At 31.5% G+C, this 27863-nt stretch overlaps 1 protein-coding gene across 1 annotated transcript in view; it reads left to right on the plus strand.

Annotated features, from left to right (window-relative positions):
- The window catches only part of LOC145283815 (eukaryotic peptide chain release factor subunit 1), a 47484-nt gene extending 22249 nt beyond the window's left edge, over positions 1-25235 (plus strand). Inside the window, exons 5-11 of the mRNA XM_080132903.1 lie at positions 6903-7093; positions 15091-15220; positions 15920-16075; positions 19487-19551; positions 21779-21851; positions 22875-22949; positions 23503-25235. Coding sequence (XP_079989029.1) covers positions 6903-7093; positions 15091-15220; positions 15920-16075; positions 19487-19551; positions 21779-21851; positions 22875-22949; positions 23503-23588 — 776 coding nt within the window. The 3' untranslated portion in view covers positions 23589-25235. The remainder of the gene's footprint in view (positions 1-6902; positions 7094-15090; positions 15221-15919; positions 16076-19486; positions 19552-21778; positions 21852-22874; positions 22950-23502) is intronic.
- The last annotated feature ends 2628 nt before the right edge of the window (positions 25236-27863 follow it).

Here is a 27863-nt window from a genome sequence, read left to right on the forward strand (position 1 = left end):
CCTAAAAAGATATTTACTAAAAAAACAAACTTTTTTTTTTATTAAATATTTCCTCTTAGACGAGCGATCTACTAAGTTTGTCAGCACAAAAAAAAGCATTAAGATAAACAATAACACTTTAGTCACAGTCGCGATTATTTTTGGCAAATTCTTAAAGACTGAGATGTTTTTTTTACCAGTGTGCCACTTTATTTTATTTTTAATCTTTGTAAAATAAATAGTTCATTTCTTTATTATTAAAATAAAAACAAAACGAATTTAGTCGGTCACAACTTTCAGCCAAGAGTTTTTTTTTTTTTTTTTTTTTTTCAAATAAAATTTTACAAGTGACTTTTTTTTTTTTTTTTTTAATTTGAATTTTGTAACGCTAGTAAAATCTTTTTAAAAAGTAGAATAAATCCCTGAAGACTGAAGCAATGTTTCCAATCCCGTGTGCCTCTTTTAAGGAACAAGTTTTCCCCACATTTAAAACATTCCTAACTGCTCTTGTGGGTAGACAAGTAAATGACTATTATTTATTAAAAATTTAAAAAAAAAATAATATTGCATAAAGTTTCATTTCATGATAACACAACTCTTGTTCATTTCTCATTAAAAAAAAAAAAAAAAGAAGGTCCATGTGCTCTGCAAAGAGTGTTTGGTGGGATTGTCATTTAGTTGTATGAATACTCTCTAACCCTATATTGAGCAAAAGAAAGTAAAGTGAGTGACACTGCTATCTCACTGAACATAAACAGAACGTTTTCACCACCAATAAACAAAAACTAGAACTTTCATTTTTATTTTAGATTTTAATAATACATGGTACTTAGGCAGATGTTGAACATCTGGTTCAAAATCCAAGTATCAAATAAATAAATCCGTGCTTTTTCGTTTCCTCAAGCACCGTTGTTTCATTTTGTGTGGTCACTTTTTGGGTCTTGTAACTCGTTAATGGATTTTAGCGAAGCAATATCTAATCTAAGTACAAACACGATTTAACATGTACCATTTAACTAAAAATTGTGCCGATAGCAAACCCAAGTAAACTATAAAAAAAAATTTTAAAATGAAGGCTCACAAACCTTTATTCAATGTTTCCTCGTAAAAAAAATTTAACGAAAAGAAAAAAAAACTGGGGCGAAAAAACTAAAATTAACGGTTTAAAAAATGTCAAGATCTTTTTTTTTTTTTTTCTTTTTTTTTTTAATTGTTAAAAATGCCATTTCAAGGATTCACCAAAAAATAAGGAAGGCCTGAAATTAGGATTTAAAAAAAAAAAATTATATCCTAAAAATTATAAAATAAAACCAGTAGAGATAAAGTTGTTTGTTTATGAAAAAGTATTTTATCCGTGATTTTAAAATGTTCTGTTTATTTATTTGTGAAAAGGTTTTACTTTTAAAATAAATTATTTTTATTTCACACTATTAACTTATGTTATTCATTTGTTTAATTGTTAAAATGTTCTGTTTACGTTCAGTGAGATAGCAGTATCACATATTTTATTCCCTTTTGCTTGATATAGGGTTAGAGAGTATTCATAAACGATAATCCTGCCAGGTGGTTATTCCAAAAGCATGGGGATGGTTGAAAAAAAGAAAATACTTATTGGACTTATCACACCCAGCCTCCCCATGTTAAGAACGATTTTTGGTATAAACACTCCTAACCTTCCCATATTATGAACAGCTTTCAAAATAAGCACCTTTTGCAGGTTGACAAGCAGTGCACATTGACTTCCTCTCCCCTCCAAAAAAAAAGCAAAAGAAGTCATTTTTTAAAAGTTTTCTCAAACATTTTTTAATTTATATTATCGACTACTGCTAGTTTTTTTTTTTTTTTTTTTTTTAAAAAGGTTTAAACTAAATCTATATATATAAAAGGCAAAATGTGTGTGACCATTTCGTGTATGTCTCGCAAAGGCTTCTTTCGCACACGGTTCCGGTGGGGGCGGGGGGTTACGATCGCTTACAACTGTTTATATAGTCCCTAGATAATAATATCTACGATTTGGGAACGCGGTATGAGATTCGCTCTATTTCGCTCTGTCCCCTGTTTTTCCTGCTTTTTAGTATAAATAAAGTGAAACTAAATTCAAACTGTTCGTTCTCGGCATCGCACCGGAAATGTCCAGAAGCAATCAGCTTTGGTCAATGTGGGGCCAAACTCCTCTTATATCAGACAATTTCTATTCAATCTGGACAATGGGGAGCTGGTTTCCCTTTCCCCAACATCTGTTGGGGGGAAGAAAAAAAACAGTTAAAGTTGGGTAAACAAACCCAAGTTAACTGCGTGACTTCTATTTGACCTCATTAATTAGGTCAAATAGAAGCAGCAGAGTTAACTTTTATTGCGCCCACTTGTTTTTAATACTTAAATAAATTCAAACGTTTTCCGTGGTATGTCGCGGTGGCCCAGTGATAAACGTCGTACGTCTTTTTTTCACACTTTAATTTCCAACTTTGCCTCAAGGGTTCGGGTTCGGTCCTCACACTCACTTTCCAAAACTTTTTTTTTTTTTTTTATTCTAACTCCCCCCTCCCCAAGCCCCGGAGTTTGTATTTACCCAAAACCACACACACCTAAAAACACCCGGGCATTGGCGGGTACCCCCCCCCCCCCCCCCCCGCTAGTCTTAAATAAAACCACGTGACTTTTTTCTTTGACGTTGATTTTTTTTTTTTTTTTTTTTTTTTTTTTTTTTACACAAACTACATTCTAAAACTTTGAAACGAATATTTATAACAAAATTTTAAATATCTTGCGTGACACAAATAGTTGATATTTTTATTTATTTTGTTTACTAAGAGAGAAAATTTAAAAAGTAGTTTATTTTTTGTAAATAAATTTTAGACTAAAAAGATATTTTCCAAAAATAATCTCGACTGAAACTTGAGTAAATTCGTTTTATTCTTTATTTTGATAATACAAGATTTTTTTTTTGTGCTGATGGACTGAGTAAATCACCTGTAACAAAGTTACTTTGACTAATTAAACCCTTAACGACTGAGACAATTATTTTTTTCAATACAATGTGCAAAATAATTGTCTCAGTCTTAATTTTTAGTCAAGCATAATTCATATTAAGTTAGTGCAAAAATGTCATTTTTTGACATTCCACTTCAAAAGATCAAAACTCTTTTTATAATAAACTTTATTAATCGAAATAAGAAACATTAGAATCGACACATTTTTTGCAGACAAGAAACAAATTTATTTAACCCATAGCATAGAAATTTGGTGGTCTGAAAGCAATGAAGTCATTGAAGGCTGATTCTCCATCCTCTCGGCTTTTGAAGCATTTTTTTGTGCAGGAAGTTGTCGAGATGTTTGAAAAAGTGATAATTAATGGGTGAGAGGTCCGGTGAATATGGCGGATGAGGCAGTCTCGTAGCCCAATTCGTTCAGCTTCTGCATGGTCAGTTGAGTAACATGTGAGCGAGCGTTGTCATGGAGGAGAATTGCCCCCTTCATATTGATCAATTGCTGGCAAATACGTTGGATCTTCTAGTGTATTTCGTCAATTTGTCGGCAGTACTTCTCCCTCGTAATCGTGTCTGGATTCAAGAAGTTGTGATGGATGAGATTTGCCGCAGACCACTAAACAGTCACCATGACCTTTTTTGGTGCACTTTCGACTTTGGGAAGTGTTGTGGAGCCAGATGTTGCAGAGGATCTGCTTGAGAAATGAATCGTTTTTATTGCGTAGAAGATACCTCAAAACGACAATTTTTTTTTATTATCATTCAATTCATGCGGCACCCATTTATCCAACATTTTTGACTTCCCTATTTGCTTTAAATGGCGCACGACTGTTGAGTGGTCGACTTCAATAGCAACTTCTTGTGTAGTTTTGCGAAGATTGACTTCATTTAAGACTTTCAAATGTTCGTTATCAATCGCAGTCAGCTGGCCGCAGCTGTCTTCATCTTCGAGGCTCTTGTCACCGTTGCAAAATTTCTTGAACCACTGTTGTGCCACAGGTTTGTTAGTTGTTGCTGGCTCAAAGGCATCCTACATATCACGAGCTGTTTCTGCAGCTTTTCGATCTAGTTTGAACTGGAACAAGAAAATTGTGTGGATTTGAATTTTGTCCATGCTGTCGCTGCAATAAAATAAACGAAGAGATTGAGAACGGTAATGAATAACAGTATTCGGTAGAGCGAAAAAATGTGTTTCAAAATGATACATAACATGGCTATTGATATATATATCAATGAATTGATTCAGAAATCATACATAAAAGTAACATGTGAAAAAACGATATTGTTTTTGCACCAACTTAATAAAACCAAGGCACGACTAATCTAAAAAATTTTTTTTTTTTTTTGACTAAGATTTTTAACGAAAGAAAAAAACTGAAAAAGTGGCACACAGAATTCGAAAAAATAATATTAAAAAAATATTTTTTAAAAATACTTTTTATATAAATCTAAAAATATATTTGCCAAATTTAATCTCTCGATTGAAATTTGTGAGTAAATTCATTTTCTTGTTTGTTTTAATAATACCACAACAGATTTTTACGATATTTTGCACTGACAAACCCAGTAGCTGGTCTATGTAAAAGTTGCTTTAATAGCAAATGGGCAGCAGGAGCAAATAATTGTACAATTTTAGTAAAACCCCTTATGTACGATCAAAATCTGGCATGATCAAATTGTTTGATTCAGATCCTGTTGATTCAGGCAACTTTACACATTGTTTCTATAGGACAAACAGCAGGAGCAGTCAGTCATACATTGATCGGGAATAATTTTGGTCGTACATATTTCGCAAAACTGCATAAATAAATTTCATTGTTCATATAGAATGAGCAATATTAACATTCTTGGTCACTCCTACGAATAAACAAATTGTTTGTATTCATGTGTCTGCTGTTGTAATTTTGTTTTATTATTCATTATTTATTGAAATGAAAGTGCAAATATGGTAAGTAAAATGAATTTTTTTTTTTTTTTTCTTCATAAACAAGTCTGATTACTTTGACCCTTCTAAATTTTGGAGCATTTTAAACTGTCAAATACAAAACAATTAAACTGGCTTTAAAACTTTTTAGCAAATTTTCATATATGGAAAGTTTTGGAACCTATTTATATCAAATAATTTTATAACAACAGATTAAAGCCTTACCATCATTATAGTTTTTTTTAACATGTTTTGGTACTCCTGCAGTATTTTACCCACCGATTTCACGATCTTAGCCGAGCGTTGATCGACATCCGTCGGAAAACGCCGGAACATGGCGAGCGGTACGATACTCTATCAGCCAATCAGGGCGCTTCAAACGAACGCGCAGCAGACGAATAATTTTCATTGAAATTACACACATAGCGTTTTATTTCAGTTATTTTATTGTTCAAAGTAAAAATACACAGCCTTTCATTTCAGCTATTTAATTTAGCAATAAAAAAAAAAAAAACCGGGAGCTGTTGGAAACATATTTATGCGAATTTATGTGGAGACAAAAATTTGGACACAACCCTTTTGTCTCCATAAAATAAATCAAATCGCGGAAGGCTACCCGGTTTGGGAAGGAGCTTCTTTCCACATCCTCTGAAAACCCTTTGCTCCCTACTTTGCCTCTACAGTCAGTAGAAAATCTTCCAGTCGGAACTAAAGATAAACAGTAATTGTTGTCCCCCCCCCCCCCCTACAAACATTACTGAAAAAAAAAAAAAAAAAACATTGTTGTTACTGTTTAATAACGTTTTGTTAAAAACAAACAAACAAAAAAATATTGAAGTGTTTATTACTGTTGCTTACCCCCCCCCCCCCCCCCAAAAAAAAAGCTATCGGAAAACAAAATGAACCAAAAAAAAAAAAATATTCAACAAAATAAATTTATTCTACTTTAAAAAAAACTTACGGTAAGTGTTTGTGATTTATTTTATCCAAATTTTTTGTATGAATTTTATCCATTTTGTTGTGTGTGTGTGTGTGTGTGTGTGTGTAATATCTTTTCCTTGTAATGTTGTTGCTATTCACATACTTTTAGCGTTCTTGCACCGGCGTAGCTCCGAATTCTCGGCTTTCGTCGGCGTTAACGCCGAAAGCGTTCGTCAACGCTCGGCTAAGATCGCGAAATCGGTGGGTAAAATACTGCAGGAGTACCCATGTTTTTATTAACTAATAATTTAATAACAAAGCAATACAGTAATAATTAAATTTAACTATAGAAATCCTATTCCAAAAAAATCTAATTATAATTATAAATCAGTTTTTTTTTTTTTTTTTTTTTTTTAAATAAGTAAAACGAAAATTAAAAACTCCCAGCAATGTTATATCGTTAGCAAATAAAACTTCAAGTATAGCAAAATCTTTTTTGTTATTTCAGTATTTATTGATTGGAACTTAAATTAAAAAAAAAAAATTTAACATTTTAAAAAATCAAAATTTAGTTTCATGCATTCATTTATATTTTTAGTTTTGTGTTATCTTTTATGTAAATATCCAGTTTCATCCATTTGAATCTTTTTTGTCATAAAATCGATTGTGTAAATTTATCTAAAATATGTTAAGTTATATATCAAAATGATAATTTGATGTTTTCTGACATTTGTTTTTTTTTTTTTTTATTTTTAAGAATATAATTTATTGGAACATTGCTAAAAGATAAATTCCATTTCAGTTTTCAATAAATTGATAACTTTTATTTCCTCACTCTTAACGTTTAAAATAGTGTTTGCCTTGTTTAAAATTTTAATACAAATTAACAAAATTTTGTATACTTGAAATTGTCTTTTAAAGAAATCCACCATGTTAAGCTTCCAAAATTTGAAGAAAAGTTTTTCATTTTTTTTTTTTTTTATCTTCTATAAATAGTTCAGAATGTCTGTGATAAAAATATGTACAAGATTAATGCCACTTTGGACAATTTTTTTAATTTTCCTTTTTTTTTTTTTTTTTTTTTTTTTAAGGACGTGGTGGTCAGTCTGCCTTGCGTTTTGCTCGATTGAGAATGGAAAAACGTCACAATTATGTGCGAAAAGTGGCTGAGGTAGCAGTCCAGTTATTCATCACCAATGATAAACCAAACATTTCTGGCCTTGTTTTAGCTGGTTCTGCAGATTTTAAAACAGAACTCAGTCAATCGGACATGTTCGATCCGGTAGGTCTCTCTCTCCTGCTTTTTGGAGATTATGATTTTACGACTAGTTTTCAAATGTTGCACTAATTGCTGTAAATATTCTCAATATGTTATATTTTTAATTTTTTGTAACCCTTCTTGATTCTATCATTTCAATTCAAAACTTGTTTTGTAAATAGATGTTATTAAAAATATGCAGAAATATTTTTATTTCTTAAAGTAAATTAATGAGGATACTTTGTTTTCCATGTGATGCAGGGAATGATATATTTCGAAAGCAAAATAATGTTCCAAAGATTTTAAGATTAATATGGTTCTATCGTTTCCCCGGGAAGAGTTACTTGGTTGGGGAACGTCCTGTGAACGCAACCAGCTCCCCGGACGAATAAATGATGAAACAACGCAACGGGTTGAGATGTCGTCGGCTATAACCGGCTGGCATGGGTCACTTCTTGTTTTTGTTGCGTCGTAACAGGCATCTTTCCATCGTCGGCATTAATGGCATGCTGGAATTTAACGCTTATACAAAAATAGCAAACAAATGCATTTTTATAAAAAATATAATTTAAGATTTAACAATGAGGAGCATATTTTTATAAAGACCAGTTGAAACCAGACGCATGACATGTCGCGTCTGCTGACTACAGAATGCAAGCGTCAACTGTTTAAAACAATAGAATATTTAATTCTCTCCTTCTTCATTGACTAGTGCTACCAGATCAGGCTTCCTGAAATGAAATGCACCAACATTGATGTTCCTTTTTGTTTTTCTATTCTCTTTTGAGCCCATCAGCAGGAAGAATATACTTCTCCTGTATCCTTGTTGTGTTCGGCAAATGGGTTTCCCCGCTCAACACTTCCTAAATAGGGCTCTGAGGTGAGTGGGGAGCAGGAGAAATGAAAAATTCAAAATATTTAAATGGCAAATAAAAAGCCTAAAAAAAGAAACCATTGTGAAGTTTCAGACAAATCTAGTTCAGATTCAGAAACAGAATCACAAAACCAAAATCTCATTCAAAATCTTATTTCATAATTATTGAAGTAACCGAAGGAGAACCGATAACAAAAATGTCTCCCTTCAAAATAGAGAAAATTTTCTCAAGTATCAAACCAAAAATGGTCAAAACAGCACACTACTAGTAGAAGTAGAAAGCCACAAACATATCACAGAAATCTTTAAATGGATACTTTAACAACCAAAAAATAAAAATCTATCCCCACAAAACGAGATCAGTAAAGGAGAGATCAGGAGTTCAGAACAATCCCTGTGCTCCTGGAAGAAATTAAAATTAACCTAAAAAATCCAAATGTTATTGATGTAAAAAGGATCCAAATTAAAAAATATGGTGAAACCATCGATACAAACTCCTATATTCTAACTTTTAATACCCATCAAATCCCAAGTAACATCAAAATATGATATGAAAAAATAAATATAGAACCGTACATACCAAACCCTCTCAGATGCCACAACTGTCAAAGATACAGACACCATCGAGACCGGTGCACATGCTCTCCAGTATGCATGAGGTGTGGAGAAAACGAGACCCATACAGATTGCCAAAAAGAGCCAAAATGTATTAACTGCCAAAAAGGCCATAGTGCAAACTCGAAAGAATGTGATAAATGGAAGAAAGAAAAAGAAATTATTAAAATAAAATATGCAAAAAATATAACCTTCCAAGAAGCTCGTAACCTCGACGGAAATATAAAATACTCAGAAATAACAAAAAAAACATACAGCATATCACCGGACCAAATAATCAAACAACAAAAGCAGACCTATTAAACATCGAACCAGAAGACATTATTAAATTACTCAATGAAGTAAGGGAACTAATGAAAAAATTTTTTAAAACTATAAAACAAATCAACAACGAAAATAAAGATTACAAAATTGAACAAAACTCCCAAACCAAAACTCAACCCAAAAGACCCACAAAACCACAGTGTTACAACACCCATAGAAACAACCCCTCTCACCGAAAAAAAAAACAAAACAAACACCAAAAAGTGCCCATGAAGGAAAAGGAAACTAACCACCAACCAACAAAGAAGCTAAAACCAAAATAAACAGACCATGTTCATCTTCCAGACCAAGAGCCTCAATCCAAAACAGATTTGAGGAAATGGACATGGAAGATTGAAGATCAGACATCGATTAACAAAAGTCAAAAAATAAATACATAAAATCTAACCATAGCCCAAAAAATCATCTAATGGAATTGTTGGAGCGTAAAACCGTACATAAATGACTTATTACTTCTTATAACAAACCATCAACCAGCCATCATATGTCTCCAAGAAAGATAAAATATAAAAAACTGCCATCAATACAACCACATCCACAATACCAAACAGAAAGCCTCTGGAGGAGTATCCATACTTATTAGAAATAATGTCCCACAAAGCAAAATAGATCTAAACACTAATATTCAAGCCATTGCTGTAGCAGCCACACTACATAGAACTATAAATATCTGCACTATCTACATTCCACTCCATGATCCAATAAACGAAGCAGAGCTGAACAAAATAATAAATCAGTTACCCAAACCCTTTTTACTGTTAGGTGATTTCAATAGTCACAACGATATATGGGGATCTGCATACTTGGATAAGAAAGGAAAATATCTTGAAAAAATTATTAACGACAATGGCTTGTGTATATTAAACAATAACTCCAACACTACCTTCATCCCGCTTCAGGCACCTACCCAGCATTAGATTTATCTTTGTGTGATCCTACTATCCTCATGGACTATAACTGGAAAGTTCTAGAAGATTCATGGGGTAGCGACCATTTTCCAGTGATGTTAACAAATCTAAAACAAAAACCCATCTCTCCCAATGGAAAATAAAAAAAGTAAATTGGGAGGAATATAAAAAAAAATGCCAACAAAAACTCTGAGGAGGAAAACCCAAATAAATCCATAGAATACTTCTCTAAAACTTTACTAGCCATTGCACATGAATGTATACCTAAAAGTAGCAGAACTAATAAACAACAAAGATCCTGGTTTAACAATGAATGCCAAAAAGCAATTCGCCAACGTAAAGCTGCCTTACGAAAATGCAACTCCCAACCAACAAAGTACAATTTAAACTTTTTTAAGCAAAAAAGAGCAATGGCTCGTAAAGTTATCAGAGCAGCAAAAAGAACATCATGGAAAGATTATATAAATAAAATGAACTCAAATACAAACTGCAAACAAGTGTGGAACATGGTAAGGAAAATTTTGGGCAAAAACTCACCCTCCCCTTTAAATCATCTCCTACAAAATAACAGAGACAAAAAATATTGCAAATCTTCTCACTGAAACTTTCAAAACAATTTCTCCAGCAAAAATTAGTCAATCCTTCCAAAAGACAAAACAAGATACAGAAAAAAGATAAACAAATTAAATTTCAGCTCAAACAACAAAGAAGAATACAACTATCCTTTTACTAAAAATGAACTCTAAAAGCCATAAACGAAGCGCATAATACAGCTACTGGGGCGGATGAGATACATGAGTTTCTGAAACAACTTCCTTCCAAATCAATAACACATCTTTTAAACGTGCTCAACCAAATATGGTTCAAGGGAAAACTACCCAATAGCTGGAAACATGCTATCGTGATCCCCATCCCTAAACCAGAGAAAGACAATTCAGATCCACAAAATTTTAGACCAATTGCATCGACATGTTGTCTCTGCAAAACATTTGAAAGAATTATAAATGACTGAACTCGTATCTGGAAACCAACGACTCAATTGCCAACCTACAGTGGTTTTAGAAACAAAAGACCAATGGACAACAATCTGATTGGAGACTTTTATCAAAGAAGCATTCATTAAAAAAAAACATGCAGTAGCTATCTTTTTTGATTTAGAAAAGTCATATGATACAACATGGCGACAGGGTATAATAAAAGACTTTTACAATGTTGGATTAAAGGGCGGACTACCCATACTGATAAAAGATTTTCTATCTGATAGAAGTTTTAAAGTAAGAATCTGACCCACCCTATCAGATACAAAAATACAGGAAGAAAGAGTCCCACGAGGATGTATTTTATAAGTTACGCTCTTTAATATAAAAATTAATAATATTGTAAATTGTCTAAACAATGAGATAAATGGTTCCTTATATGTGGATGACCTTGTAATCTGCCATAGATCTAAAAATATTCATACTTCAGAACGCCAATTACAAATGTGCATAAACAAACTAACACAATGGACGACAGAAAATGGCTTTAAATTTTCAACAGCTAAAACTAAATGTGTCCATTTCTGTAATCATAAAAAAATACACAATGACTCTATTCTCAACTTAAAAGGAACAAAAATCGAAATAGCTGATCAACATAAATTTTTGGGACTTTTTTTTTTTTTTGATAAAAAAACTCTCCTTCATCCCTCACTTAAAATATTTAAAACAAAAATGTTTCAAGACTCTACAACTATTAAGGGTTATAGCAAATACTGAGTGGGGATCACTGCTTATCACTCTTAAAATTATATAGAACTCTGATAAGAGCCAAACTAGATTATGGAAGCTTTATATATGGTTTAACCAGAAAAAGTTACCTTAAAACTCTAGATTCTATCCATCACACAGGATTAAGACTTGCCCTGGGCGCATTCAAAACCTCTCCAATAGAAAGCTTATATGCTGAAGCCTATGAACCTCCACTAAAAATGAGACGTGAAAAATTAGGCTTACAATATTAACTTAAACTAAAATCAAACCCCAAAAATTCTGCCTATCAATGGACTTTCAATCCCAACTACAAACATCTATTCAAAAAAAAGAAAATGCAATTAAACCCTTTGGTCTCTACATGGAAGAAACAAAGCCATTTACAGACAACACGATAGATCAAACCAGCATCCACGAGGAAAATCTCTCAGAACTCCCACCCTGGCTGTTAAATCAACCTAAAGTCATACTAGACCTGACAATATATCCTAAATCCAATACTCACTCCACAGACTATAGAGAAAAACTAAACAACATTCTGGATACTTACCCAAATTGGACACACATTTACACGGATGGTTCCAAAGATCAAAACAAAGTGGGATGTGTCGCTATTTCAGAAAAAACTATTCAGCATAAAAGGTTACCAAATAACTCTTCAATCTATAGTGCAGAAATTACAGCCATAAACTTGGCTCTAGGTATTATCACCAACAAAAATTCCAAGAAATTTATAATATTTGTAGACTCGTTATCAGTATTAGAAGCAATAAAAAATCAAACAATCCCCTACTCATCAAACTGTTACAAAAGATCCATTCTATCATGCAACACAAAACTTTCTTCTTTTGTTGGATGCCTAGTCACTACGGTTTCCGTGGAAATGAAAAGGCTGACATGGCTGCCAAAAATTCCTTAAAACTCCAAAAAAGCGACATAAAGGTCCCATATACGGACTACAAACCTTAAATAAACAATTTTATCACACAGAAATGGCAAGAAAATTGGAACAATTGCCAAAACAACAAACTCTTCCAAATTACCCCATACTTAAAAAAAAAAAAAAACCTTCTAGATACCAGAAAATCATGTAAAGAAGAAGTAGTCTTATCACGTATCCGGATAGGACACGCGTACATAACTCCCTCCTACATACTAAAAAGTGAAGAACCTCACAAATGTTATACGGTGAAAAACTTTATACTTGACTGCTATCACCTCACACAAATACATCAACACTACTACAAGGCTACAAGTTTAAAAGAACTCTTTGATAAAGAAAATCCTAAATCATTCTAAATTTCTTAAAACAAGCAAATAAATCTTTACCATAAAATATAAAAATCATCAAATAACTACACCAAAACATTGGCCGAATATACCCAACGAAAATCGACTCTAAAAGTATCAAAAATTTAAATCTTGTATGCAGCATTAAATGACCCAAAGAAGGTTGATATGCTGGTTAAACAAACAAACAAACAAACTAACTTTCTTCAGTGAAAGAGAGAGGAGGGGAGTGAAAGAGAGAGAGAGAGGGGGAAATTCATACATAACGTTTAAACATTGTTTGTTTTTGTATCCATGAGCTCTTTCGGGTTTAACCTTTCAAATTCTAAGGTCTTATATCGTTTTGCCTTGGTTCAATATTATAAACAAACTGTCATTCTTGGCTTGAGTCATAGAACATTTTCAAAATCACAAGCACCTGCTTAACACATATGCACCTCACAAGTACAGACCAAGTTAGGCACAAGGTTTTTGTTAATGTAGAAGCCCCAGCTCCTCAAAAGAGGCTATGTCATTGTGCCACATTAATAGACTATGCATATTTGAGTTAGTTTAAAAACTAAACTGACACTTGCTAATAAAAATACATTTTATCTTATATAAAAATAATTTAATATTTGAATTAATAAGAATATCTTGATTGTTATATTCTCAAATACAAGTGCTTCTTCTCAAACTCTGGTATACTGCTATTTAGTTGTGGGTGGGGCTTGTTGGGATAGATTGTTCTATCAGTAATGACCAGGTAGTAGTGTTAATTTGTTATTCTTTATTATTGCCTATAGTAAGGCTTGAACATTCAACCTCTAGAACGATGTCATTGGACGATTATAGAATTTGAAATTTTCAAAGTTAATCTTCTGTGTATTATTACTTTGACAAAGGAAGGATTGGACCTAGTAATTCACCCCTGTTTGTCATTCCGTGGTAACCATGCCTTGGAATTTTTTGAAATTTTGCATAAACATTAGTCATGATGAAAGTAAATTTTTTACTTGTGGAGGGGGACCCCGCATGCTTGGCTTGTTTTATTTATATACTAGGCCCTTTAAGTGTAAATAGTTCATCTAGCATAATCATTGTCCACATAGACAATCCATAACCGAAAGTTATACAGGTCGTCTATGTTCTGTGGTTTAAGAGATGTTATCCACATTTGTTATTTCGTCATTTGTAATGTCATACAGGATTGTCATATATGGCATAATCACGTTTGACACACTGGTTCCTGTCAAATCACTGAAGTTAAGCAATGATGAGCCTGGCCATTACTCGATGACTATTTGGGACGTCCAGGTGCTCTGTCTCTCCACTTATCTCGGCATTGTTTCCAGTCATCTTGGACTTCTCTTTGCCACTGGACTCAAGTAGTGTCGATTCAGGAGAGGTGTCGTTGGAGACTGTGTAACCCTTACCACACAATTACATGCGCAGCTGCCCCTTTGTTTTTCGAGACTGAACGGAGGCATCGATCAAATGTTATAAAAGATCATTCTTTGTGTTCGGAAGCAAAATTCACAGAATTCCACTTTTCGTTTTATTTTACTTCAGTCGAAGTTATCAGAAATCAAGGGGCCCACAACCAGGGGCTAACACTTGAACTCTATATGAGATACATAGATATTCGAATGTTCCATTAAAGTTCTTTATCTCTCAAACACTGAGTTAGTAAAGAAATTGAGAACATTAACCATTTTCATATGTTGTAGTATCTTTCATTTTGGTCTCTTGGTCTTACTGGATTCCAGGACAAGAATTTATCTAGTCTAGTGGAGTATCCAGCTTCGTGCTGTTATTTGAGGTAACATTACTTTGAGAAGGTGCACCATTCCTTGTAAAAACTCATGTAAGTTAGCCATAGTGAGGAAATTTGGGCTGTGAATACAATGTGATTTTGAATATTTGGTCAGGGTTTACTTCTAGGGAAAAGTATCCTCATACAAGGTTTTTTAGCAAACCCTTGTACAGTGAGGATAGTGTCTAGTAGGCATTCAAGTTCTCTCTAGTGTGTTGGGATGTGTGCTTTTTTTGTAAATCAGAAAAGGTTTATTTTTTTTTTATTTATTTTTTTTTTTTTTGTAACATGATGTCACTGATTTAAAATCAACATAAAGATTTTTGTTTCTTCTCCTGCTTAATTTAAAATGATAACAACCAATTTAAAATCAAAAACATTTGAAAAAAAATCTTTTATTATAAACCATGATGATATTTTACAATAAAATGACACGTGTTGATTTAAATTTTTTTTCTTTGTAGAGATTACAAGCCAAAATTATCAAAATTGTTGATGTATCCTATGGAGGAGAGAATGGATTCAACCAAGCAATTGAACTAGCATCAGATGCATTAGCTAATGTTAAATTTATTCAAGAAAAGAAATTAATAGGTAATATATATGTATATATTGGCTTTTTAAACAAACTGACCCAAAACTGTATTGCTGCATACACTGAAGTTTTTAACTTTACAAAATTGAAGGATTTTTAAGATGATTTAAAGGTTGTAGTTCTTATTCCAAACAGTTGGTTTCTTTCTTTCTTTTTTTTATAGAAAACTTTAAAATTGCAGTTTTCTATTATTTCTTATTCCCCCTCATTAATTAAAGATGCTTTCTATAAATGTGAATTTTTCTATCTGATTTCCAAAAAAAAATAATTGATAATGTTATTTTTTCTCAGACTGAAAAGGAATATATAAAAATATTTTCTTGTCAGATTGATTATCGAATCTGTTCTTTTTTAGCAGATCAAATAATTCATCCTAAAATCTTTGTATGTAGATGTTTTAATGTTATTTCTATGAAATTTATTTTCTATTGATTGAAAGTAAAATTTATTTCTCAAGAAAATCCTCAACTTATCTACCTAGTCATTAGTATTGATTTTGTTTTTAATAAATTTGAATTTTTTTTATTGGTTATTTAACCATTACATAGGAACACTAGCTTTATCTTAGTATGATTACTTTGCCAATAATTTCTCTCAAAATAATTAAAAAAAATATTCAAGCAAAAAAGATTAGGAAATGAATGAAAATATACATTTTGACAAGCCTAGATACTAAGTTTTATTTTTTTGTCTTATAGGCAGGTATTTTGATGAAATCTCTCAGGATACAGGCAAATATTGTTTTGGTGTGGACGATACTTTAAAAGCTTTAGAAATGGGTGCTGTTGACATTCTGATTGTATGGGAAAACCTTGATATAACAAGATATATATTGAAGAATCATTCCACAGATGGTAAGTAAAGTTTGTTTTTCATACAAATTGCGCACATCAAACAACCCAACAATAAATTATTGCTTCTCTAGATGTACAAAGCCTATTTACCAATGTACCTGCCAAAAAAAACCCAAAATACTAAATATAATCCTTGACAATATTCACAACTCGTTTCTCCTTCCATTTAAAATTAATTTTAAGAAAATACTATAAAAAGTTAAGCTGCACTCCTGAAGTACATCTTTAGGACTCCAAAGGCAATATTTACACCCAAATTGTTTCTATGGGATTGGTTCTTGAACCAATCTTCAGCAAATTCTACATGAGTGATCATGAAAACAAAATATTTAATAGCACTAGTAAACTTTATTTATGTAAGATATGTCAATGATATACTTATTCTAGCCAACAATAATGAACAAATACAAACATTTAAGGACCTTTTCCAAAATAAATACTCAAATTCACTATAGAACGAAACATTAATAACAAAATTCAATTCCTCGATGTTCTCATCTAACAATATATTCAACACCTAACTACAAAAAAATCAACTAACTTAAATTCTTGCCTTTTAAATTTTAAGAGTGAATGCTCTCACCATTACAAAATAGCCATTGTCAAAAACCTAAACTGCGCAAAACTAATCTCTTCCACTACAAAACACTATTCTTTCAACTAAAAAAAACATAAAATGAGTCCTTATCAATGTTTTTTAATTATGTTGTCGACCAACAAACAATATTAATCCTTCAGAACTAAAAACATACCACTACAAATAGTAATATCACACAGCATTACATTCCAAAATCTATTAACATTTCACTGCAATCAAATACAAACATTAAATTAAAAGAAAGGATCATAAAAATACATACAGATACATATCCCAAACTGACAACAATAATAAAATTACTCATTATCTACTATAAAAAAAATTTAAGACCTTGTAGTAAAAAAATAATGCCTCCCAATCCTAAAATCATCTATAAGTTTAAATGCCCTTTGGGAGAGTGTAAGTCCTATAACAACCTTGTAACACCCTATTCTGCCATATTACCATGCATAATATAGATTCCAGTGCAATTTTTCAACATCTACAAAAAACATATCTGTTCTCTTTCTGATTTCTGGTGCTACCAGATCAGGCTGTATATTGGCTTCCTTAGACGAAATGCACCTACATCGATTTTCTGTTTTTGTTTTCTATTCTTTTTTGTAAAACTTAATTATGTTTTACAAAAATAAAATCAACAGCCCCCCCCCCTTCTTTTTCCTTCCTTAGTTCCCGGTCCGATGGTGAGGCCCCAGTTTGCGGGCTTTGGGGAGCGTGGAGCCACCCTTTAATTGCCATTGCTTCCAGGTCCACTCTGACCTGGAGTGGTAGTACCTGTTAGGGTCCCAACTATGGGTTAAATAGAAACTGAAAAAAAAACAAAAAAAAAACAAATATATTCTATTAGAAAATTGTTCTTCAAAATTTGATCAGATTCCACTTGACCCTGTCGGCAGGGCATCAGAATATGCCGACTACCCCCCTGCAGAGAGTAGAAGTCCCTCAATAGGGCTACCTGTTGGCCGTAGGTAGCGACCCGTAACACCTTTAGGACAGGTGGTTGAGATTTGGAGGTCAGATTTTAGTACCTCCACTTTCCAACACACCACTTTGGCCCTTACCAGGCTAGAAGGGCGGTCGGAAGGGCCCCCGATCCGATCAATCGGCTGGTAACGTCAAGCCCCACCATATATTGCTCACCCCATAAACCTATCATGAACACAATATGCCTATCCCTCTCCCACAAATAACAACTATTTCCTAATATATGGTGGAAAGCGGTGGCTGAGGGTCAATCGACGAAGTGAAATATCTATGACATGGCTGCAAACCCTTGTAATTACTACGTACTCCATAGTAATATCAAAGGAAAACAGGTGCTCATGAAAGATATCACGTAAATCGAGTATATCATCTTTGTATCCCTGTTGTGGCTGGGCGAATGGGTCCCCCCCCCCCCCAGGCACTTCCCATATAGGGCTCCGAGGCGGGTGGGGAGCAAAGATGATGAAAAAAAAAAACATCATAATATGGCTTATTTCTCACAAAAAATGCCCAACTACCAAATAAGAACACACTCTGATATCTCTGACATCAGCCGCTCTGAAGAAGAGCCAAGAAAACCGAGAAATTCCCCAACATTTATTATCATGGAATCAGTGGAGGAAACTCCTTTGAGCCAGTTGTCCCCATTTAGAATTGAAAAAAGTTTAAAAACTTTAAAACCCAAATCTATCAAAAAAAAAAACAATTTAATGGCAGCCTATTAATTGAGACCAATAATGAAGATCAAACCAAGAAAATACTGAAACTAAAAATATTTGAAAATATTAAAATCAAATGCATCCAACCCTAAATACCTGCAAAGGAGTTGTGAAAAGTCGCAAACTCTCACTTTGTCCTTACAGATTCTGATTCTGGTCACTAAATGAGGGAGTGGTGGACTTTTTTAAAGCAGTTCTAAAGGAGTAAAACTAACATTTGATCATATATTCGAACACAGTGTTTGAACGATGTATATATATATATATGCCTTTTAGAAACTACTTCTGATTTTAATTAGAACTAGGGAGTAGATGTTTGTCACAGATCATCTACATAAAACATAAGGGATTTCTCATCAATGACATAATTTTGTGACATCACCGATGGTTTATCCGTTATATCATCCATAGTATGTGGGAACAAACCACAGGGTTATAAAATCCTTCTCTTTTTTTTTTTAGTAGGTAGTTTGAATATTTTAACACCATTGTATTTTTTATTCTCTCCTATTTTAACACCATTGTATTTTTTTTTTTTAGTAGGTAGTTAGTATTTTTTTTTTTAGTAGGTAGTTTGAATATTTTAACACCATTGTATTTTTCTTTTTTTCTCTCCTATTTTAACACCATTGTATTTTTCTTTTTTACAAGACTTTTTGTACTTTCTGCCAAATTGAGAACTCTTGAAAAAATGTTTAGATTTCTTGGATTCAAATTTACTACCACCGTTTGTGCTATTATCTGAGAACTGCAACATCATGCGAGCTAATTCATATACGCCTCCCGTATTCACACACACACCTGGACTGTCCCCACTCCCATCATGTGGATTTGAATCTCTATAGCAGTTAACCTCCCCTTCCTTTATCATGAATTCATAATGAATTAAAAGAATCCTTGAACTATTTATTCTTCACACATTACAATACAAAATATTTACAGTGCTTCCCAATATAAGAAAATGTATTCTCATGTAGTAGTTCAACCAGATAGAATGTATACAACGTGTATAAAGTCATTGATCATTTGTGATTACAAATTAGTTAAATTTTCTTTTTATTTTAAGTAAAAGCCATATTTAATTTGTTTTTCTGTTGTATTTTTCAACAGAGGAAAAAATCTTACATTTGAGACCTGAACAAGAAAAGGATAAAACACATTTTATGGAAAAAGAGGTATGTATATATTATTTTTTTACAAAAATATTTTTAATTTTCCCCTCTTATTTCAAAACTTGTCTTTAATATTTAATGTTGACTGATTTACTTCATTGGCAATTCTCTTCATTGATGCAAGCGGATTGTGGATCAGTTAATTGATTTTTAAAAACTGTAATAAGTTACAATATGTAATGGTTTTCATTCCAATATACCAGCTAAACCTATCCAGCATTACACTGGAATCTTTTTTTAAGTTCCATTTTTCTTTTGTTCAATGCCCCCACCCTTTTTATCATAATTATATTTTGTAAGAAAATATAATAATTTTTACAAAAATTAATTAAAAATAATTTATCTTACTAGTTAAATTTTTTTTTATGATTGTTACAGTAATTTTTGATGAAAATTTTTATGTGTGGAAATAATATTCATTAGAATTACATTGTTTTTTTATCAACTTTTATTCGGGTCAAAAATGACTTTCAAATTGACAGTTTAAACACTTTAGAATCATTTAATGTAGACCACAATGTAAAAACATTGTGTTAGACATTAATCCTAGTGATTATTTTATGTCACCGTGTCATTCAAAAGTAGGTCATGTCTTAATTTGTAGTGTATTTAAATTTGTAAATTTTGAAAACATAATTTTAGAAAAATCATTTTGTATTTTTCTTTTTTTTTTTCTCTTACTATTTACTAAAAAAAAATAGAACTTAGAAACATGCATTATCACTTATATTGGAAGATTTAGACGGTTTAATGGCCTAACTGAAAGTAGGGCATGTATACACAATGGATATCTATAAATTTAATTTTTGTATTTTGGAGTTTTTAATTTTATTTTTTTCATCTTGAGGGTCATTTTCACAACATTCTGACTTCAGGTGTATCTTGTCGAACTCTGGAATCTGCACAGAATTTTAAACGGAACTGTTTATTTAATTCATATAGAATTTTAAACTGAACCGTTTATTTAATTAATCTTAGAATTTTAAACTGAACCTTTTTTTTTTTTAATTCAAATAGAATTTTAAACTGAACCCTATATTTAATTCAAATAGAATTTTAAACTGAACCCTATATTTAATTCATATAGAATTTTAAACTGAACCGTTTATTTAATTCATGGAGGTAGCATGTTCTTGTTCCATCAGCCATGACTGGATAGAAATCCTAAATCACAGTTGTATTTTCAATCACGCACACTGACGATTGAATCTTCAATCTTCAGAAGAATGTCACTTTTTACGCCTGGATTTTTGCAAGTACTCTAACCACTGTGCCACATGTCCTTGGTTGGAGGTTACATCAACCGAAATGATATGAAAATGACATTTAAAATGAGAACGGTAGTTTAAAGAATCCAAATAATAATAACCAATCATCTCAAAAATTCAGAAATAAAAATTTTTCTATTTAATGAATAGAAATTAATATTGTATTAAAATTTAAAAGAAAATTACCGTTGTAAGCTGCAAAATGTATTTAGGTATTATTTGTGCTTATTGTGGAGATCAAATTACAGTAAATCACAAAGAAAAATGTCTATTAAATGCTTTTTTTTTTTTTTTTTAATCAGTTGTAGTAAGACTTTGATGGTGAGGTGATGGTGCTTAGCTCCTCCCACTCCTATAATGTCACTAATAAAAAAAACAACATATCAATCGGGATAATTTTTTAACATGAACTGATATTTGCGATAAAATTTTTTTAAAAATATAAAGAAAAGGATGAAAAAACTTGTGAAACAATTTTCTATCTTTTATTAAAATGCTGTTAATGTCAACAAAAGTGAATAGACCAGCTGTATGTAAACTGAGAAGTAATTTTGTGGATAAATTTTCAACTTATTTGTATTATTTTCCATTGAATAAAGTTTATTTTCAATAAGTTTACCAAACATTAATAGATTCCTTCAAATGATATTTTGTTATGAATAAAAATAACCAGTTTTAGAAAATATAATTAGATCCATGATTTTTATTTGATTAAAAATATATTCATTATAATGCAGATTGTAATTTGAAAGCAATATTTAAACCTTCAAAAGTCAGACAACTTTTTTTTTTTTTTTTTTTTTTTTTTTTTAGAGGATATTCTCATCATTATGTTTTAATAGACACTTTTTAAATTAATTTACACTTGGTGTTTTTCTGCCTGTTATAAAGATTTATGTTTTCTGAATAAATGTTTAATTTCCTAACAAATATGTATGGCTCATGGTTTTTCTTTTTTATAGACTGGAGTAGAACTGGAATTAGTTGACCAAATGCCTCTTCTGGAGTGGTTTGCCAATAATTACAAAAATTTTGGTAATTTTTTTTATTTCATTTCATTATTTAAAAAAAAAAAAATTTTTTTTTAGCCTCAAACCAGGCATACTGCCACTGAGATTTAAAAGGCTACAGTGGATTAGAGGCTTTCTAAGTGAAGAGTTATGTGATGCTTGTTCATCTATTTTACTTTTTTAATTATTCTTGATAGATATTTGATAAAGTAGTATATAGTGGTTTCAGTTAAAAAGTTGTGGATTTTAAAGTAATTTTTTATTTGGAGAATCCACAATGTTCACCTAATTAATAAAATTGTGTGACCGCTCCTTGTCTGCATGATTTATACATTTATTAATTGATTATTTATTAAAATTTTTTAAAATACCATAGCGTAAAGTTTCAAAAATTAACTTTAAAATCCTCTTTAAAAAAGGAGAGAAAATTAAATTTACCACAGAATTTTGTCTTGATTAAATTATTTTAATTTTAGACCATTTTGATCTTTTGTTAATAGTTTTAAAAAAAAGTTTAAGTTGAGGATTCATTGAAATTGGAAGCATTTAAACCATTGAATAGAAAGCCATTTGTTTTAAAGTTCTTAGCAAATTTTCATATATTAAAATTGAAAGTTTTTTAGGCTCTTTTTTTTTTTTTTTTTTCTTATTAAAAATTTGACAATTTCATCACAAAATAGTTTTGTAAAAATTTGTTTCAATTGATGAAATGATACCATAATTTAATGAAACAAAAAAGAATGGAAGTACAGTTAGCTTAGTAAATCTCTATCAAGATATAGAATAAGTTCACATAATGCATCTCTAGATGTGTTGTGATGCTAACAATAAAAAACTGCCTTTTTTTATACAACCAAGTAGCCTTTATCACTTTATCACTTTATCACTGCTTATTTGTTAACTTACCTGTGGATATGCTTTATTACTGCTCTATCAGATATTTGAATTTTGTAAAGTTAGGATTTGTTCTTGGTTTCAAAAAAAACTCTCCTTTATTGGAGCAGTAAACATTCTTCTTCCATACTGATGGAAATTATTTGTTTTAAAGGTGCCACACTGGAAATCATCACAGACAAGTCTCAAGAGGGTGCACAGTTTGTGAAAGGCTTTGGTGGCATAGGAGGTAAGTCGGATGTTTTTTTTGTTTGTTTCTTTGTTTTTTTTATCTTATTTTATAAGAATTATCACTTTCTAAATTTTTCTTATAAAAGTGAATCTTAAAATAATTATAAAGATGTAATTGAATTTGTTTAAAAAAAAATATATATATATATATAGCTAGATGTATACACGTTTGAACTTCCGAATGTGAATATATGAAAAGTAGACTTAACAGTATGTGTAATCTGGTCTCAGAGACACATCAACAGAACTGGTTTTGACTTGGAGAAACAATGTTACAGTGATAGTCATAGCAAATACGTGCAAGTCAGATTTTTTTATATTTGTGACTGTCAATCATTAGTTGACTGCCTCCATTGTCTTGTAATCTGGAATTTCATGTGTTAGTATGAAAATGACCCTAACAATTTGTCTTATTTCAAAATTCTGAATAAATTGTAATTTTTCTGATGAATCATATTTTTGATTCTTTAAAGAAGGTACACAATTTTGATACAGGTGAGAGATAAAGAGAAAACCTTACGATTTTTTACATTTTATTATTTATTTTTCAGCTATTTTGCGGTACCAAGTAGACTTCAATATTTTGGAGGTACGAGAAGATGGTTATGAAGAAGATTTTGATCTTGAGGATTACTGAGAGTTTGCGTCGGCAGTGTATTGTGCTGGTGCCACGTCCACTTGCTGCTTGGCCACGTTCGTTTGTGCAAACACTATGAGAAATACTATTCAGCACGCCTCCAACAGTTATGACTGTCAGCCCCTCTTTTTTTTTTCTATCTCTGTTTCTCTCTCGGCTCTCCCACCCTTTCACCACCAATCTACATCATTCTTTATCACTGCTTCAATGGCCATGGACCATCTTTGCTCCTGGCTTAGGAATCATAAGCCAATAACTAATACATCTTGGAACTTTATTCAATGAATAAAAACTTTGTCCTTTTTAAAGGACACAAGAAACATTAATGAATTGAAATTCATCTGAGAAATGAAAGTACAATTTCTTTCGTTAATGATTTTATTAAAAAAAACAAAGAAAACAAAGATGGTTGTTAAATTATTTTTTATTTTTTTTTATTTTAAAACCCTGCATTATAATCCCTTTCCCTTCCTAAGTGGCCATCTTATAATAAATAAATTTTGTTTTTTGTCTTTTACATACCTGATTTTAAAAACATTAAAAAAAATATTACTCCGAGCTTTCTCTATCATATATAGTGTATTTGTTATCAAATATTGGCTATTTCAGAAACCTGGACTCTGCCGATAAGGAATTATAAAATTCTTTGCATAACTTTTTTCTTATTTTTTTTTTTTTTTTGTCACTGCTTCCTTTTCCCCTGCCCCCTCCATCTGGGCACCTACTTTTTTTAATCTTCCTTTTATATGAAGAAAAAAATTTTTTTTTTTATTAGAACATTTATGAAATTTTTCTAACAGGATGACTAGGAGCTTGTTGTAGGAATGAATCCTATCTCCTTTGTCAACCAGTTATGTGATGAGTGCTGTTGACTGCGTTCTCCTATTTTCACCATTAATCTGGACGGTTGTGTGTCACCCAAATTTAACTAATTGTTGTTGGTTATTGCTATCATTGGGTACAGTCACTCACACCAGCTTAGTAATAGAAAAACCACAACTTGACAACTTTCTGATGGTTTGCTTTTTTTTTTATGATTAGAGAAATTATTTGCCAAAGAAGGAAGGTTTTAATTTTCATTTATAAATTTGCTATTTCATCTAAATAGTATAAAATAAATTTTTTTTTGTTTTTAAACTTGTTTCTTTTCAATTAGTGAATGATGGGATTAACTCTTTTTTTTTGCCCCTTTTTTGTCCCCTTTGTAGAAAAGATTGTTACAGCTTTAATTCCTGTCAGAATAAAAATGTTGAAAAAACTTGAAACAAAAAGGCGGGGAAATGCAAGACCAAAACCCATGCTGCTTTTTTTAAGAGATTATAGGAGGGGGAGGGGCATGATGGAATGGGTAGTGGAATTTTTTTCTCTCTCTCCCCCCTCCCCTTCCTGTGAGCCACCTTCATTCTCATCCCACTTTGGGGCGCCGGCAGCCTTTTTTTTTTTTTTTCCCCCTATTTTTTTCTTCTCCAGTATTTAAACTCTTGCTCGCTGTGAGGGAATCCACATCTTTCTCTCTCTATCTCACTTTAAAAAAGAAAAAACGCCTTTTATTTTTAAAGGTTGTTGCAAGCAATATTGATGGACAGTCACGCAGATCGTCTAAATCTGTTGAATAATGATATGTGGCCAATAAAAGCATACAATGGCTTTGCGCTTTGTTTTTTTTTTGTTTTTTTTTTTAATTTTTTAAATGCTTTAAGATGAATTCTATGAAATCAGAACAGCTTTGCATGCAGATGAATTGTGTTATGAGAAGACGTCTTATTGGTATTTTTTTACTTTTTAGCAGACTTCTTCAGTGTTTTTTCTTTTTTAATCTAGAGAAAACAAATTTATTTTTGCGTAAATCTCTAAAGTATCCAATGAAGGTGAATTCTTTTTTTTTCCTGTAATTTTGTCTCCTTGTTTATTTTTGTTATTAAACTACGTTTTATTTCTATTTCTTTTCTCTCTCTCTCTCTCTCTCTCTCTCTCTTACTTAATCTATTTGTTTACTCTTCCCATCTCTGTCTTTTCTTCCTTTTCTGTCTTATGTCAGTTCTCTCTAAAAATGTTAACTTTGCCATGAAAGTTATGACTAAGAATGATTTATGATGGGGGGTAAGGAAGTTTCAACAAAGATTGACTTCCTGTTTCCTCCACATGCACACCCTGTGTCTTTCTGTTAAGTAGTTTTTATGCTGCCCTCTCTACACATGTAATTTAAGTTTTTTTTATATTCATTGGGTACATTTTGATTTGAGGGTGATAATATTTCTCTTTCTCTCTCTGTTGTCCAGCATTAAGGCACAAAAATGAACAAAACTATCATAACAAGTAGATGAAGTTCATGGAATTTCTTTTATTACTCATCATCAGATTATTGTTTACCAAGATGTGTGTGATGATGTATGCAAATGAAGTCTGAGCAGTGAATGTTAAGAACGTGTGTTGTATGGCGAGAAATGTAGGGGATGAAATTTCGGAAATCATAATACTGAATTGCACATGTAAAACAATGTTATATATCTCTTGTATTTTTAATATGACTATATCCAAAAATTACGAAAATCGATAAGATAGAAAATTATTAAAGAAAATAAAAAATAGAATTTGATGAAAACGATTGTAAGACACAGAGTTCAAAGGGAAGGTAATTTTCCAATTTGATTTAAACAGGATGGCAGCAATTTTTCACCTAACACGATTGAAGTTTTTTTTGTTGTTTAATAATTCAGTAATATTCAGGTAATTTCGATTGTATAATTTGGAAGCTACCATTGTAATTTATAAGAATTGACAAAAAAAAATCAGTTGAAACCATTGTTTTATATGAAAACTCCATTTACTGACTTCAAAATCTCTTCCCAATTCTGTAGAAGCGCCAGAAGATTATATCTGGATAATATAGGGAGATGTGAACAGAACAGGAGATTGCTGGTTTGATCACAATGGATATGGTGCTTGTTTTAGTAGATGTAGCACTTCAGCTAAGGGGGAAGACCAAAAGCATGAGAGGAAATAATAAAAGGGGCCTCAGTGAAAGAGGAATAAAGATCTGGCCACAGATAGGTCAGTTTGGAAGTCATCCAGTGCATGCCAATATTTTAAATAAACATTAAACTGGTGATCTATGATTTTATTTACTTCATATGAATAATCTTGATAACTGCTTAGCAGAACACCAGCTGTTATATAATATTGAATATTTAGGAACGATAAAACTTGTGTTTGTGCCTTCTACACCCATTTAAAAATAAAAAGGTTGTCCGATCTGCCATTTTTAATATAAAATTAGACTTTACACCTTTTAAAACTTCCATTATTTTTATTTTATTTTTTTTTTTTCCTTAGGTTATAAAAAAATTCCAGTCTTTATTTTAATATACTCCATTTTAAAGTGAAATTTATAAATTTATTTTTTTACAAGAATTAGAAAAATACTTACCCATTTAAATTCCTACAATAAATTGAAAAGGTTTAGATTTATTTATTTTTGAGAAAGAATATTGTTTTAAAATTGTTCCAACTTTAAATAGACACCTTCATTTTATCTATAGTGCCATATAAGTAAGAAAAATTTTTTTCTAAGTTTTAGTAATAAAACTTTCACTGCTATTCGGTCTGTATATTACATGATCAGCTTTTGCTAAAAAATTGAATTTATGTTTATTTACATGAATTGGTTTGCCAATGCAGATAATAGAAATGCCATTCTGACAAACATTTAATTTTTCACACAAATCAAAAATTACAATTATTAGTGGATTCATGGTTGTTCCAGATGATTCGAGTAAATTTAAGTTGACTAATTTTAAAGCCAACTATTCATTTGCGTCGCTCGTCTTTTTACCTGGTTAATTTGCTTCAAATAAACGGACACGGTTAAAATACCAATATCAAGTTGCTTAGAAATTTTGTTCAACAATTGCTTCCAAATGTTCATTATCAATAGTACATAACTATTCTCGATCTCCACAGCTTTTATTAAAAAATTCTGAAACTTTACTGCCCAATCACTTGTGGACTCTTTTTCCCATACCTTGTTTGCACTGGCAACTGTTTCAAAAGTATATGCTTTTTTTTTTTTTTTTTTTTTTTTTTCTTTCTTTCCAAGGAATTCACTACTTATCAAGGCCCGGAGACCACTCGGGGATAAGGGTTATTGCGTGTACAGTAATCAATGGGATAATATCCTAGTAATCGCTAGTAATGGAGATCTGATAAAGTGTCTTAAGGGGGCGGTTTATCAGGAACTTGTTTATGTTGGACTTGAAGACATCCAAGTTGTAATCA

This window comes from Euprymna scolopes, chromosome 8, assembly GCF_053919585.1.
Source record: "Euprymna scolopes isolate OS-2025 chromosome 8, ASM5391958v1, whole genome shotgun sequence".
Classification (NCBI taxonomy): domain Eukaryota; kingdom Metazoa; phylum Mollusca; class Cephalopoda; order Sepiida; family Sepiolidae; genus Euprymna; species Euprymna scolopes.